The 16,857-nt window shown below is 45.6% G+C and overlaps 1 protein-coding gene across 8 annotated transcripts in view; it reads right to left on the reverse strand.

Annotated features, from left to right (window-relative positions):
- Positions 1-1,893: 1,893 nt before the first annotated feature.
- Positions 1,894-16,857, reverse strand: part of LOC121550000 (MICOS complex subunit MIC19) — a 106,461-nt gene continuing 91,497 nt past the window's right edge. For 6 of the 8 annotated variants that reach the window (XM_045225685.1, XM_045225683.1, XM_045225680.1 and 3 more), the window contains 3 exons: positions 6,843-6,978; positions 6,575-6,627; positions 2,716-2,809 (listed from right to left, as the gene is read on the reverse strand). In XM_045225685.1, the coding sequence (XP_045081620.1) occupies positions 2,800-2,809; positions 6,575-6,627; positions 6,843-6,978 (199 nt within the window). In that variant the 3' untranslated portion in view covers positions 2,716-2,799. Of the gene's footprint in view, positions 2,810-6,574; positions 6,628-6,842; positions 6,979-16,857 lie in introns of all 8 variants that reach the window. The other 2 variants (XM_045225669.1, XM_045225668.1) reach the window with 1 other exon arrangement.

Raw genomic sequence — 16,857 nt, forward strand, 5'->3', positions numbered from 1 at the left:
CCCCTTATACTACCCACCATTGTGACCTGTACACTCTTGTTGGCTGGCCCTCACTACATATTAGTCGCCAAACCCACTGGCTCCAGGTCATCTATAAATCACTGCTAGGCAAATCCCTGTCTTACCTTAGATCACTGGTCACCATAGCAACACCCAACCGTAGTCTGCGCTCCAGCAGGTATATCTCACTGGTCATCCCCAAAGCCAACACCTCCTTTGGCCGCCATTCCTTCCAGTTCTCTGCTGCCAATGACTGGAACGAACTGCAAAAATCTCTGAAGCTGGAGACTCTTATCTCCCTCACTAACTTTAAGCATCAGTTGTCAGAGCAGCTTACCGATCACTGCACCTGTACACAGCCATTCTGCAATTAGCCCACCCAACTACCTCATCCCCATATCGTTATTTATTTTGCTAATTTGCACCCCAGTATCTCTATTTGCACATCATCTTTTGCACATCTATCATTCCAGTGTTAATATGAAATTGTAACTATTTTGCACTATGGCCTATTTATTGCCTTACCTCCATAACTTACTACATTCGCACACACTATATATATTTTCTGTTTGTATGTTTGACTTTATGTTTTGTTTTACCCCATATGTAACTCTGTGTTGTTGTTTTTATCGCACTGCTTTGCTTTATCTTGGCCAGGTCGCAGTTGTAAATGAGAACTTCTCAACTGGCTTACCTGGTTAAATAAAGGTGAAATAAATAAAATAAAAAAGAATGGTCCACCACCCAAAGGGCATCCAGCCAACTTGACACAACTGGAGCTATGGAGTCAACATCGGCCAACATCCCTGTGGAACGCTTTCAACACCTTGTAGAGTCTATGCCCCAACGAATTGAGGCTGTTCTGAGGACAAAAGGGGGGGGGTGAGGTGCAACTCAATATGAGGAAGGTGTTTGGTATACTCAGTGTAGAACCCTGGTACATTTAACCTGATATATTGTCTATGAGTAGGACAGTGAGGAGACAGAAGCCTAGAGGTCTGCTCTAGAGGCCGGGTAACACCTGCCTGGCCTGAACTCCCACCCCCTCTGAACCCCAGTCACCCCCACCCCTTTGGTTCCCCAACCCCAAAAGTCAACCAGCCCTAACCCCCAAGTCAAACAGCAACTGATACGGAGGGATCAGACACAAAGAGACTTATTAACACACACACACACACACACACTCCTTTCTTTAGATTCTCTGTGTTTGTGTGAGTGTGTATGTATGTGTAGGTCTGTGTGTGTGTCTTCTGATACGGAGTTGAGATAAGGTTTCTTCTCAACACATCTCCAGCTGGCATGATGAACCCGACGTCCCAACAGATCAGTGGACCACGGATTTCACACACACACACACACACACACCCCCACACACCGAGAGGCACACACACACTGTCTGGTATAGAGTGCAGACGGCATGGCGAAGCCGATGGAGAGTGAGAGGAGAGGGGGATTGCACTCCAAAAAGTAAAGAGAGATTTCTAGTCCTCCTGAACAAGTGGAGCAGCACAGAGGACTGATGATGTCTGAGAGGAAGGGAAGAGAGTGTGAGGAGTGTTCCCTCTCTTCCTTTCCATCTCTCTCTCAGGGTGGGTTTCTCCACTTCTTTGTCTGCCAGGTGCGTTGTCGCCAGCGAGACAAGATGACTGCGGCACCGTCGCTGAAGAACAGTCGTCCTTCTGATGTCACTAACATAGAAATACACAACACAGAGACTAAACAACAGGTAGTCTCTTTTACACACACCCCACCCTCTCTTTCACATTGAAAGGAGTAGCGCGCGCACGCACGCACGCACGCACGCACGCACGCACGCACGCACGCACACACACACACACACACACACACACCCCTTTCACATTTAATATTGATAGAGATTCAACGACAACAAGGTCAATTCTGGAATCCTCCTTTTATTTGCTATGATCAGACGTGTGTCAGAAGTGATTGAGACATGGTTCGGATGAAAACAAAACAAGCAGATACATTATTAACATACTGGAACATACACACAACGCTCAGATAATGAACAATGGTGTGTGTGCAGGATAGTGCAAAGGGATAGTGGGATAGAGTAGGGTGAAGCATGGTGGATAGCATGCATGTGATGATGTAGGTTTATATAGTGGATAGAGGGTATATTTCCATAAAGGTGTGGTGATGGGGTGAACTAGTCCAACTGCTGGCTTTGTAAGGGGGGGGGGGAGCTGGTTGGGTGGTGGTGGTGCGTGTTGGTAATGATAGTGGTTCAGTCCGTGTGGATATCTTCAGCGCTGGGCCTGGATTGGTTCTGGTGGACTCAGCCTAGGCTTATACTCTGTCTCTGCATGTCTTCATGCGTCTCCAACATGGCAGACAGTTGCACTTCTCCTACTGCTGCGTCACAGAGCTACTGCACTGTCCTCTCTAGGAAGAGCTACCGTTGACCTCCTCCCTCTTGGTAGGAGAGACAGACATGCAGTGGAGTGGGGTGGGGGGAGAAGGGGTGTAGGTAGGTGGGATCTTACGAAGGGGTAAAGGATTTGGGGGTCAGTGGGGGTGGGGTTGAGGGGTAGAAGGGTGTTGGGCTAAGCAGTGTCCATCTCTCTCTCTCAGGGTTGTCTGGTTGTCTTGTTTTCCTGGTTCTGGTCAGGTTGCGGTTCTGTTTCTACCTCGAGTCGGGGTTGTGGTCTCTGGTGCTTACTCTCCTCTCCACTCATTTGCGGTCGATAAAAGGGTTGATCAACCGCAATGCCACACAGTAAAACACCATGGCTTCCCCTTCTTCGCTCACAGCACCTCGCTCTTAGCCCCCAGTCCTCAACTTGTTCTGGAGCAAAAGGAGAGAAAAAAGAGAGAACATGTGAGAGAGAAGGAGGGAGGTCGAGAGAGAGGGAAGGAGGGAGGTAGAGAGCGAGGGAAGGAGGGAGGTAGAGAGCGAGGGAAGGAGGGAGGTAGAGAGCGAGGGAAGGAGGGAGGTAGAGAGCGAGGGGAGGAGGGAGGTAGAGAGAGAGGGAAGGAGGGAGGTAGAGAGCGAGGGAAGGAGGGAGGTAGAGAGCGAGGGGAGGAGGGAGGTAGAGAGCGAGGGAAGGAGGGAGGTAGAGAGCGAGGGAAGGAGGGAGGTAGAGAGCGAGGGAAGGAGGGAGGTAGAGAGCGAGGGAAGGAGGGAGGTAGAGAGCGAGGGGAGGAGGGAGGTAGAGAGCGAGGGAAGGAGGGAGGTAGAGAGCGAGGGGAGGAGGGAGGTAGAGAGCGAGGGAAGGAGGGAGGTAGAGAGCGAGGGAAGGAGGGAGGTAGAGAGCGAGGGAAGGAGGGAGGTAGAGAGCGAGGGAAGGAGGGAGGTAGAGAGCGAGGGAAGGAGGGAGGTAGAGAGCGAGGGAAGGAGGGAGGTAGAGAGCGAGGGAAGGAGGGAGGTAGAGAGCGAGGGAAAGGATGGAGGGGAGTGGATTTCATATTAGCGATAACTTGCCACAAATCCCCAACACATAACCCTCCCTGTCAATACCCATTTGATACAGGCTATAGCACTTGATGCCACAAAATAAAACATTCCAGGAGAGGTGTGGTGAGAACAATTAGAGGAGATGGGGAAAGGAGAGGAGAAGAATGTGGGGATAAATAATGGGTGGGGGGGACACACAGAAAAGCGGGCCAAAAAAGTTTTACTTAAAAGATGGAGAACAAAGGAGAAAAATACAAACAGACTGAAGACAGATAGAGGGAGAGAGGGAGGGAGGGAGGGGCAGTAGACTTCCCCCTCCATTGACCGATAGATTTTTGTGTTCTAGATTAGATTCATCCGTGTCAGTGCCTCCCTATAGCTGTCCAACACCAAGCGGATCAATTCATTCTACACACTAGACAACACACTCCACACTAGCATGACCAAGACACCAGTCATTATAGATAAACAACATTTACTCTGCCCAACCTAACAGGCAACAAAAAGCAATAATGTTGTGATGTGACAGAATGGAGGTAGCCTAACTGAATAGATATGAATGGACAGAGAGCATGCTAACTTGTCTACAGCAGGATCACATCAAGCATAGAACAGGCTGTTTTAAACAGTGTTTAAACTCTGGTTGTACAAAGACAGCTATAGTAGCTACTAAGACCTCTGGGATCCAAGAGTGGACGAAGAGGACGGGGGGAGGCATCAAGGCAAGAAGCGGTCATGCGGCGAGAATATGCAATGAAGAGAGAGCCGGAGAGAGATCGGCCCCTGTGATAAACGTTCTATTCATGGGCCTCTCAAAAGAGAGCCTTCTTCCTCTTTATCTGTCCTACCAGTCACTCTCTTCCCCCTCTTTCTATATAATAACCCCAGTCAGTCGCTATCTGGACCCGTTTAGTGTTATGTGTATTAGAAAGTGACGGGGAGTGTGTGTATGTGTGTGTGTGTGAATGTGCGTGTGTAAGAGGGGCCATCAAGGTCTAAATATTATCGCGGGCCGATGATAAGGAATACTAGTAATTATCAGTCACAAAGGCCTGGCTGACGACAACCCTATAGTCCGTCTCTCCCCTCTCTTGGACGAGTCAATATTCAGACTGAGATCAGGTCGTGTTATTATTATGTGTTCAATGGTGATGCAGTGGACAATACTATCTGGGGGTAATTCATTATGGGCATGTTTAGTGGTTTAGTGGGCCGTTTGAAGCTCGAAGGGTGCTGGGGTTTTGTGTGTTGTGTGAAGTATAGCAGGGCTTGTGGAAGGTAGGTGTGTCTTTTATAGCTAAACGGGGTCTCTTTTGTCGATTAGCCTACTCTCTCGCCTTGCCTCCTTCCCAAAACACGTTGGAGAAGGTCTGAGGGGAGGAACCTTGGGCTTTCTCCTTCAAGACGATTGAGAAGGGTGCAAGGAATCACAGAAAGATGAATTGAGACACAGACAAGGGTAGAAGCGAAGGTTGAGAGGCAGAGATTTGACCCCGACAACCATCTAGGTCGTATCAAGTGCTTGATAAATTTGACCTTTTGACCCCTCCACATAGCTTCCTGCTCTGTTACTGTGTAGCTACTGTACTGCAATTGCTATAATAATAATAATAATAATAATAATAAACTATTATGATCACTCTCATTACTTGTATTACCTGTTCTCCTATTATTTTTACTAGGTTATATTCTCCCTCTACAGTCGGCTGTATAACATTATCATCTGCAGTATAACTTTATCAGGGCTCTGTTTTATCCCACACCTAATGATTTTAAAAGCTTTTCTTACAGAGATAACACGCTCTACACAGTCATAACTATGAGTGTATTTTGATTGCGGGAAGCTGATAAACTCTGTGGATTACCATAATATTCCAGGCTGATTTCCACATTTACAAGATTAGAGCAGTGAATGTGTGTGGCGGGAACACACAGCCTTGTGGGATTCCCAAGAGGCTACAGGTAGGTAGCACTCGCACAAATGAATAATACATAGTGTTATTTACATGATGTATAGCTTAAAACCTAGATGTAATACTAATACCCGAGGGAGAGCGGCGGAACAGACTCCTCTTTACTCTGGAAACTGTCCAATTGTAAAAGAATACATCTAATAGAAAACCTATCAAGAATATAAATTAGGCTTTGTCTGACTCCACTACTGTAAATTGAAGAGTGCCAGGGGAGAGTGTGTGTTTGCGTCTATCCTTGTGGTTTGTGTGTGTTCGTGTGTGTGTGTGTCTGTCTACGCAAATGCATGTGTATGTGTGCCACTAATATCAACGCTGTGACAATACCATTACCATATGCGTTTCTTAGAGGGCCTAAAACACATCCACTTTCCAATGACTTAAGAGAAATAAAGAAGAACCAGAGGACAATGGTATCAGAACGGCACCGTCTGGCCTGGTCCTCTGGCCTGGTCCTCTGGCCTGGTCGTCTGGCCTGGTCGTCTGGCCTGGACTTTATTACATTAAAAACACACTTAAGCAGTGAAAGAAACCAGCCGGCGTCAGCAGGTATTATGGAAATAGACTTTTCCTCTGAACCTACAGTTTAGAGTGAGTTTCATCAAGGCGCAAGTAGCCAAGTGGAAAACACTATGGTCTGAAACGCAGGGGCAGCCAAGAGTGTTTGTTTGTATGTGCATGTGTGCCTGTGTGTGTGTCACCAGTCGAGCTATGCGAGTGTGTGTTCATTGACAGTGCTTTAAGATGTACATTTTTCAGTGAAGGATAGAGAGAGAAAGATGTGTATGTGCATTTTCGCCCGGCAACAACCATTAACTCATGTAGGAAGGAAATTAACTGTTCTAGTGGTACTACACACAGTTACCTAAGTACACATGACATCTGGGGTTTGATGAAGTTACAGAAACAGGTCTAGAAAACACTGAACTACTCTATTGGGAGAGACAGATCCTGGAACAGTAGAACTTACTTTATAATGTCTATAGATGTTGCCCATAGCTACTCTACTGGGAGAGACAGATCCTGGAACAGTAGAACTTACTTTCTAATGTCTATAGATGTTGCCCATAGCTACTCTACTGGGAGAGACAGATCCTGGAACAGTAGAACTTACTTTATAATGTCTATAGAGGTTGCTCATAGCTACTCTACTGGGAGAGACAGATCCTGGAACAGTAGAACTTACTTTATAATGTCTGTAGCAGTTGCACATAGTGGGGCATGATCATTATTGCAATTCTTTTCAGACAACAAAAGCATGCAGCAATATGGGAATAAACAAAACCTTTCATTAGATGTAGAACTCATTAATGTTTTAGTTATACTTTTGAGACAGTAGAGATTTGTAAACAAAACAACATGTCCTATAAAATTACAGCAGATGGGGATAGACACAAACAAAAGTTATTTACATATCCCAAGGTACACATACACACCCCCATCCCATGGCCCACCTGTTTAGCTTGGTTGACACACTGCAGGTAGCGGGAGGCGATAGTGGAGCAGAGCAATGTCTTCCCAGTGTGTTCCTGGTAGCACTTCAGGATCTGACCCTGCAGGTCAGCACACACTGGACTCACCTCAAACCGCCTGGAGGAGAGAGAGGTTAGAGTTTATTATTTATAGACAATATCATACACCATACACAATGCACATTTCAGCCCTCACATACCTGCAAAAGAAGCAATTGCTAACATTCCCCATTTACTGACAAAAAGGAGGAGAGAGAACAGAGCGAGAGACACACAGAAACATCATCAAAATGTGGACTTCTCCACATTCTGCCCATTCCCCAGCAGTGGTTCATCTGGGATCAGTCATACTGTAGAAGAGATGGGGCCAAAGGTTGATCCAGCCAATGGGAGTAACCGTCAGCGTAACAGTGACGGGCATGCCAATCCATTCATTAGACCCTCCCCACGTCAATGGAAGGGCCAGAGGACGTGTGAATATTGGCAGCCCGCGCTACCCTGTCACCAGGAGAAAAGGTTCTATACCTGTCCCTCTGGAAACAGGAGATCTATAAGGGGTTTATTTTGTATGGCTAATTGTGTTCTTTCTCCTAAGAAAACACACTGGCCAATCAACGTCTAATACGGACACACTGGCCAATCAACGTCTAATATGGACACACCCAGAAAAGAAACAAAAGGATGGAAAAAAATGATATCAACAACACAATAAAAGGAGATAGGAAACCCCTCATCGTAGTGATGAAGACTGCTCAGTTGGCTCCCCTTTTAAATCAGCGTCGTGGGTGTACTGACAATAGAGTATTGACGACAGAACTGAGTACCGAATCAGCATTGATTGATAGAGCCTGCATGACTCTAGGTTTCCGATTGTATTGACATGCCCTCTCCTATATCTAGCTGTCCCCTTGGTCATGCTAAGTGGATTTTTGTTTGACTGATGATTGATTATTGTACTGCAATGTTAAAGGGAACTAGCACACAAGCATTTTCACTGCACCTTTTATACCTGTAAACCGTGTACTTGACGAATACAATTTGATTTGAAGAATACAGCACCCAAAGGGCTGATCCTTACTTCTGACACCAAATGAAAGGCTGGTAGTGTTGCAGCTAAGCTCAATAGCTACTGACACGGAGGCAATAGCTACTGACACGGAGGCAATAGCTACTGACACGGAGGCAATAGCTACTGACACGGAGGAAATAGCCATTGACGCTGCGGCAATAGCTACTGACACGGAGGCAAAAGCCATTGACACGGAGGCAATAGCTACTGACACTGCAGCAATAGCTACTGACACAGAGGTGTCAGTGTATCAAACATCACAAGTGTGCTAATGCTAACCAAAACTCTGTCTGCATAGTTCAGTACTGTGGAGCCACCAAAATGTTCCACTTTGGTGCTAGCTGTACATCGCAAAGCTTATCTTATGCTAAAGGCTAGCTACAGTGCACAAATGTTCTTTCATCACCACTGCAATGCCATATGGGTCCCAAAGTGTTAGTGCCTTTTCGCTAAGCTCAGCAGCAACGACTATCAACTGCACCAATGATCTTATGCTAACAGCTAGCAGGATCTGCCTCTTGACAGTTAGCACACCCCATAAACCACCCATAGATAAAAGCTACACCTGCCTATGCTATGGCCATTAAGCTAATGACAGCGTCATCCTTTAGCAGTTAGCACACACCAGCACTCAGGACAGCCCATCTGTCCTCGCCTAACGGGGGGCTAAGCGAGTGAGAGGGGGTGATTTCGCCCGTCAGCACCTTTCTGAGCCTTGGAGGGGCATTAGGGGCACAGCTGAGCCCCTCCAGTTCCAATCAGGTGTTGGATTTATCCCCTGTAGTGAGAAATCACCCTCCTGTTGCGTTTGAAAGGACACAACATGGTTCATTACCCAGGATGCAATGCAGGAGGGCTGGTTGCATGGGACCTCTGAGTATGGCCACCAAAACATGGCCACAGTATTATGGCCAAAGGGATGTCAGTCAATCCATAAGTCAGAAGAAAAAAATCATCAATCCATCCTCAATTTTCGTGTCACCAGCCGCCACTGCATTTAACAGCATGTAGGCAAGAAAAGCACCTATTGATACAAAGCAGCAAGTTGTGGACCATCAGAAATAAATTCTTAACATTGTTACCTTCCATTTAATGGACATTTCTGGTGGTAGGTTGTCGCTATTCTTCCCATTTGAGCAGCGATCGAACATAACGCGCCATCTCATATACATAGAGGCTCTTCAAGCACCAAGACAATCCACTCATTGCCTTCGGGAGTGACATGCCCATTTCTCTAAGTCTCTGCGGTGAAGGATGACAGTCTCTCTCACACACACACACACACACACACACTCACTCACTCACTCTCAGACACACACACTCTGACACTCTCAGACACACACACACACAGAGACACACACAGAGACCCAGACCCAGAGCATTCATTACACTGCCTTTGGGCATCTTCAGGGACCAGGTAGCCACATACACCCGCTAATTATTTTCTGAAGCGTTTGCGTTAATGCCAGGTGCAGCCTGCTGATACAACTCATAGTGTTTGTTTCTCTTAGAAACCATTGCAGATGACAGAGAGAGAGAGGGAGAGCGGGGGGTGAAGAGGTAGAATGCCTAGAGAGGAAGAGCGTAAGCGGGAGAGAGGGAGAGAGAAAGACAAACCTTGACGAGCAACTGGGAGATACACCTCCGTTTTCTCGTTCCATCTTTCCCTCCTCCATAGAGAGACCTGTGTTTAGTTAAATCAGGACAATAACACTGTCACACACTCTATGGCTCACGCAGGGTCATTCATCATCCATCATTAAGATTAATATTAACTCCTCACAGCCACGGGTAGAGGAGGGAGGGAGAGAGAGAGACAGACAGAGAGAGAGAGAGAGAGATAATCCCTGCCTTCTCAATATTACATTAGGCTCTCCCTAATCAGTTACTATCACCTGTCTAATACAGTCGGCCTGTGTGCTACACAGCCACAGCACCGTATCTTCCTAATACCGTCTCAGAGAAAGGTTTTAGAGTTGATTTTGTTAGTGGAGTAGTCAAGAGGAAGGTACTGTAGTGCCACAAAGTGAATACCATTCCAAGGGAACTGTCTATGATATATTTACATGTAGTCAAAAACAGCAGTGATTCATCCAGTTCCCATGAAACCTGAATACTGGGGCATCCGTAAACATCTCTCTCCCTCTCTCCTCCTCTCCCTCTCTATCGGTTTCTCGGCCCCACGGGAATCAAAAGCACAAAAACGTTTCAATTATGTGACCTTTGAGGAGGAAAAAGTTGGTTGTGGTCTAAGATCAGACTTGTAGCTAATATGTTCTGATGTAATGGGTCAGAAATCTGAGGGGGACCATGGTTCATATATATATATATTTTTTTTTACAATGCTCTTTGTTCAGGGTTGGGAAGAGACCGAATGGCTCCTCTGAACTGTCGGTCATATAGATTTGTCTGATCTCTCTCTCTCTCTCTCTCCCTCCCTCTCGGTTTCTCTTTCGCTCTTCCTCCCTCTTTCTCTCTCACACAGACAACCAGAGGATTCATTTGCAGGTCAAATCCATCCGCTGTCAATCAAAAAGCCCCCTCTCACTGCATGGCCATCCCCCCGAGGCGCCTGGGATATTTAATAAAACTTCAGAGAGGGTGAGATTGAAACAAATGGAGACATGAGCGGAGCGGGGTGAGAGAGGGAGGTGTGTGTACCGTACCTATGGAGTGGAGGGACAATAAATCTCTCTGCTTATATAGGAGGCCATCAGTAAAGGTCTCCATGCCAACATAGCTCTATTGATATGAGATAGTCTCCCCAGTCTCCCTCCCCACCCCCTTGGTCCATAGATAGAGCAGGAGAGAGGGGACGCTTAGGGCTGCTTCATATATCTACAGTATGGTTTATACACCACAGCCACATAAACCAAGCAGGAGAAGGGAGGCATTTGACAGACTGCAGGGAGCCGCATTGAGATAAGATGCTTTATCAGAGATGGGGAGAGAGAGAGAGAGAGAGAGAGAAGGAGAGAGAGAGGGGTGGGAAAGAGAGAGGCCGAAGAATATGAACATGTAAAAAGCGAAAGCACACAGACGCAAACAGTAGACAGAGAGGAGACGAGAGAGAGAGATAAAAATAATAAAGCCAGTAGAAGAAAGAGATAGCATGGAGAAGAGGATGGGGAAGAGGGAGATAAAGGAGGATAATGAAGCACGTAGGTTTGAGGGATGAACAGAAAGGTGAAGGAAAGAGAGAAGGAAAACATCATTTAAAAAAAGAGGGGAACAGATTCTATACTAAGCGACTAGTTGGTTAGCTATGCTTCCCCTGCACCAGTTAGCTCATAGAAAAAGCCACTGTACTAGCAGTATGGTAGTCTCTCTAGCCAGACAAAGTCCTGTGCTAGCTTGTGTAAAAAAAACTATCTGGACCAAATCGTACTAATGTCTTGACTCACTAAGTTGGGATGAATGTACTATAAATATGCATGGACAACAGTTATACGCACATCGCTGCTTCATTTTTTCAAGAAAATACTAAGATACGTTGACCAAAACCTAGATGCATACTGATATCCAAGTTACTTTCTCACTGTGTAGTATTGCATCGCACATATCTTACACTTATGGGTGCAATATTTCTCTATCCATTTATCCAAAACCATATGTTAACCAAAAACTGACACCCATATTAAGATCTATCTTCCCTATGTCCATGAGTATGGATTACAAGACAAGGCCCAGATTGAGTTCTCAATAGGTCCAACGTCCATTTATCATCATTTACAAGCACTTAGGCTATAATAGGGTTAGGAGGTGAAGCTGGGGCCTCTTAAAAAGCCTTCATGTTCTCCCTGGTTAAGTCCGGCTCTGTGACAGAGTCAGACAAATAAATACAAATGATCCATTTAGGGTGAAAAATGACGCACTTAACTCTCATCGCTTTTTAAAGAAGACCTGACTGACCCCCCATGGTGATATCCATCAGAGAGAGAGAGCGAGAGAGAGAGAGATAATGAGAATGAAAATAAAGTAAAGGAGAGAGAGAAAGGGAGTCCCGGCGGACATCTCCGGAGGGCTGGCCTCCCCACTGAGACTCTAGTATTGGAGTTCTGCTCTGTTTTTACCATTTTCTTTCTTTCACACACACACACACACAACAGAGAAGGCTTGAGTACAATCAAGGCTGAATTTCCTGAAAGCTTCCTAGGCTGCATCGTAGTTTAGTTTTCTCGACTACTCAAGACCACTCACAGCACAGGAAAGGGCTTCATGTCATGTGAATTTCATTCACTTCCCGCACAGAAGATTAACTGTCAAGAAATAGAGTTTACGATTGTTCCTACTCTCTCGCTGCTGTGGGGATGGGTTGTTGAGAGAAAACAACAAAGCTTTTGGGAAACTCCGCGCCAGTCAAGATGTCCTGCCCTGTCCAAACTAGTGAAGATGAAACTGTACAAAACATCAGCAACAAAACAGAACTCTTAAACATGGCATCTAAGAACAACTGTTAAAGTAGAACTGTTGTATTCCTATGACACATTACTGTTAAAGTAGAACTGTTGTATTCCTATTAGACATTACTGTTCAAGCATAATTTGTAGTCAACGCAGAAATCTACAGATTTTATGATGTGCCACAGTCCGCCCAACAGTCCTTTTACAATGTGTTAAAGTCAGTTACTCAGCCACTAAAAGGTGTGTGAGAGCAGAGAGGGAGGCTTTACAGCCAGTACTTAGGCTTTTAAAATGTGTTTATATGAGTGTGTGTGTGTGTCCGAGAGAGGACCATTTTACAGCCAGTACATAAAGGCTTTTTGTGTGTGTGTGTGTGTGTGTGTGTGTGTGTGTGTCGGGGGGCTCTTTAAGCTTAAGTTATTGACCGATGTCTGACTGCATTGACCGCCATCTTGTACTGGGGGTCCAAGTTGCCTAGCTACGGACCTATGGTCTCCTGAAATGGCAGCGGGTTGATGTGCACTCATCAGGCGGGTCAAGTCTTACTTCAGCGAGACCGTACACACGCATGCACACACACACCTCTGTGCCTCACAGATAACAGAGTGTTTCCTCTGAGTCTGAATCAGAGCCTTTAAATACAGACAGGTTAGCTTTCCCTCCACATCCCTCATATCTGTATTGTTGGGGGTGGCTGGGAGAATATTCAATAGACTCTCAGGTTTGTTCTGTTCCCATTTCCTTGTTTAATGACTATCAAAATGGTCGTGTTAGGCTTTAATCACCCAGGCCAAAACTCTGCTCTAGGACTGTTTGGCTGTTGAATACAGTTGAAGTCGGAAGTTTACATACATCTTAGCCAAATACATTTAAACTCAGTTTTTCACAATTCCTGACATTTAATCCTAGTAAATATACCCTGTCTTAGGTCAGTTAGGATCACCACTTTATTTTAAGAATGTGAAATGTCAGAATAATATTAGAGAGAATGATTGATTTCAGCTTTTATTTCTTTCATCACATTCCCAGTGGGTCAGAAGTTTACATACACTCAATTAGTATTTGGTAGCATTGCCTTTACATTTTTTTACTTGGGTCAAATGTTTCGGGTAGCCTTCCACAAGCTTCCCACAATAAGTTGGGTGAATTTTGGCCCATTCCTCCTGACAGAGCTGGTGTAACTGAGTCAGGTTTGTAGGCCTCCTTGCTCGCACACGCTTTTTCAGTTCTGCCCACAAATGTTCTATAGGATTGAGGTCAGGGCTTTGTGATGGCCACTCCAATACCTTGACTTTTGTTGTCCTTAAGCCATTTTGCCACAACTTTGGAAGTATGCTTGGGGTCATTGTCCATTTGGAAGACCCATTTGCGACCAAGCTTTAACTTCCTGACTGATGTCTTGAGATGTTGCTTCAATATAGCCACATCCTTTTCCTTCCTCATGATGCCATCTATTTTGTGAAGTGCACCTGTCCCTCCTGCAGCAAAGCACCCCCACAGCATGATGCTGCCACCCCCGTGCTTCACGGTTGGGATGGTGTTCTTCGGCTTGCAAGCTACCCTCTTTTTCCTCCAAACATTACGTAGGTCATTATGGCCAAACAGTTATATTTTTGTTTAATCAGACCAGAGGACATTTCTCAAAAAAGTACGATCTTTGTCCCCATGTGCAGTTGCAAACCGTAGTCTGGCTTTTTTTATGGCGGTTTTGGAGCAGTGGCTTCTTCCTTGCTGAGCGGCCTTTCAGGTTATGTCGATATAGGACTCGTTTTACTGTGGATATAGATACTTTCGTACCTGTTTCCTCCAGCATCTTCACAAGGTCCTTTGCTGTTGTTCTGGGATTGATTTGCACTTTTCGCACCAAAGTATGTTCATCTCGAGGAGACAGAACGCGTCTCCTTCCTGAGCGGTATGACGGCTGCGTGGTCACATGGTGTTTATACTTGCGTACTATTGTTTGTACAGATGAACATGGTACCTTCAGGCGTTTGGAAATTGCTCCCAAGGATGAACCAGACTTGTGGAGGTCTACCATTTTCTTCTGAGGCCTTGGCTGATTTCTTTTGATTTTCCCATGATGTCAAGCAAAGAGGCACTGAGTTTGAAGGTAGGCTTGGAAATACATCCACAGGTACACCTCCAATTGACTCAAATGATGTCAATTAGCCTATCAGAAGCTTCTAAAGCCATGACATCATTTTCTGGAATTTTCCAAGTTGTTTAAAGGCCCAGTCAACTTAGTGTATGTAAACTTCTGACCAACTGGAATTGTGATACAGTGAATTGTAAGTGAAATAATCTGTCTGTCAACAATTGTTGTTAAAATTACTTGTGTCATGCACAAAGTAGATGTCCTAACCGACTTGCCAAAACTATAGTTTGTTAACAAGACATTTGTGGAGTGGTTGAAAAACGAATTTTAATGACTCCAACCTAAGTGTATGTAAACTTCCGACTTCAACTGTATGTATGTGGGGATAGAGGGACGGAGGGAGGGATGACTGTGTGTGTCTCTCTTTTTCTCCAGCAGGGATGGGAGGAGTAGACAGAGAGGTGAAAGCTGACCTGTTGACCTGACTGCAAGGAGCTGAACATTAAAAACACAATATACACATAGCTTTAAATAAACATGCTTTACACACACACACACACACACACACGTCATTCAGCTGTAACCTGCACAGTGCAACATTGTGCCCAGACACTAGGAGCCAGTGTGTTGGTAAAGGATTCACGTACTGGACTGGACCGTATGATAGTCCATCTGTACTGGACCGGACGATAGCCCATCTGGACTGGACTGGACCGTATGATAGTCCATCTGGACTGGACTGGACCGTATGATAGGCCATCTGGACTGGACTGGACCGTATGATAGTCCATCTGGACTGGACTGGACCGTATGATAGTCCATCTGGACTGGACTGGACCGTATGATAGTCCATCTGGACTGGACTGGACCGTATGATAGTCCATCTGGACTGGACTGGACCGTATGATAGTCCATCTGGACTGGACTGGACCGTATGATAGTCCATCTGGACTGGACTGGACCGTATGATAGTCCATCTGGACTGGACTGGACCGTATGATAGTCCATCTGGACTGGACTGGACCGTATGATAGTCCATCTGTACTGGACTGGACCGTATGATAGTCCATCTGTACTGGACTGGACCGTATGATAGTCCATCTGTACTGGACTGGACCGTATGATAGTCCATCTGTACTGGACTGGACCGTATGATAGTCCATCTGTACTGGACTGGACCGTATGATAGCCCATCTGTACTGGACTGGACCGTATGATAGTCCATCTGGACTGGACTGGACGATAGTCCATCTGGACTGGACTGGACCGTGTGATAGTCTATCTGGACTGTGTTGGATAAGTGGTTAGAGGGACGGCATACCGAGCAGTTAGGAAAAGACAGTCCTTTAGGTTATTGATAACTACAGGTAGAGAAGACAATCCTTTAGGGTATTGATAACGTCAGGTTGAATGACAACAAGAAATGCTCGCCAGAATTAATTCAAATACATACTCAATATCCTGTGTTGTCAACCTGTAGATACAGTGAGGGAAAAAAGTATTTGATCCCCTGCTGATTTTGTACGTTTGCCCACTGACAAAGAAATTATCAGTCTATAATTTTAATGGTAGGTTTATTTGAACACAGAGACAGAATAACAACAAAAACATCCAGAAAAACGCATGTCAAAAATGTTATAAATTGATTTGCATTTTAATGAGGGAAATAAGTATTTGACCCCCTCTCAATCAGAAAGATTTCTGGCTCCCAGGTGTCTTTTATACAGGTAACGAGCTGAGATTAGGAGCACACTCTTAAAGGGAGTGCTCCTAATCTCAGTTTGTTACCTGTATAAAAGACACCTGTCCACAGAAGCAATCAATCAATCAGATTCCAAACTCTCCACCATGGCCAAGACCAAAGAGCTCTCTAAGGATGTCAGGGACAAGATTGTAGACCTACACAAGGCTGGAATGGGCTACAAGACCATCGCCAAGCAGCTTGGTGAGAAGGTGACAACAGTTGGTGCGATTATTCGCAAATGGAAGAAACACAAAATAACTGTCAATCTCCCTCGGCCTGGGGCTCCATGCAAGATCTCACCTCGTGGAGTTGCAATGATCATGAGAACGGTGAGGAATCAGCCCAGAACTACACGGGAGGATCTTGTCAATGATCTCAAGGCAGCTGGGACCATAGTCACCAAGAAAACAATTGGTAACACACTACGCCGTGAAGGACTGAAATCCTGCAGCGCCCGCAAGGTCCCCCTGCTCAAGAAAGCACATATACATGCCCGTCTGAAGTTTGCCAATGAACATCTGAATGATTCAGAGGAGAACTGGGTGAAAGTGTTGTGGTCAGATGAGACCAAAATGGAGCTCTTTGGCATCAACTCAACTCGCCGTGTTTGGAGGAGGAGGAATGCTGCCTATGACCCCAAGAACACCATCCCCACCGTCAAACATGGAGGTGGAAACATATGCTTT

This window comes from Coregonus clupeaformis, chromosome 2 (assembly GCF_020615455.1).
Source record: "Coregonus clupeaformis isolate EN_2021a chromosome 2, ASM2061545v1, whole genome shotgun sequence".
In the NCBI taxonomy this organism is placed as follows: domain Eukaryota; kingdom Metazoa; phylum Chordata; class Actinopteri; order Salmoniformes; family Salmonidae; genus Coregonus; species Coregonus clupeaformis.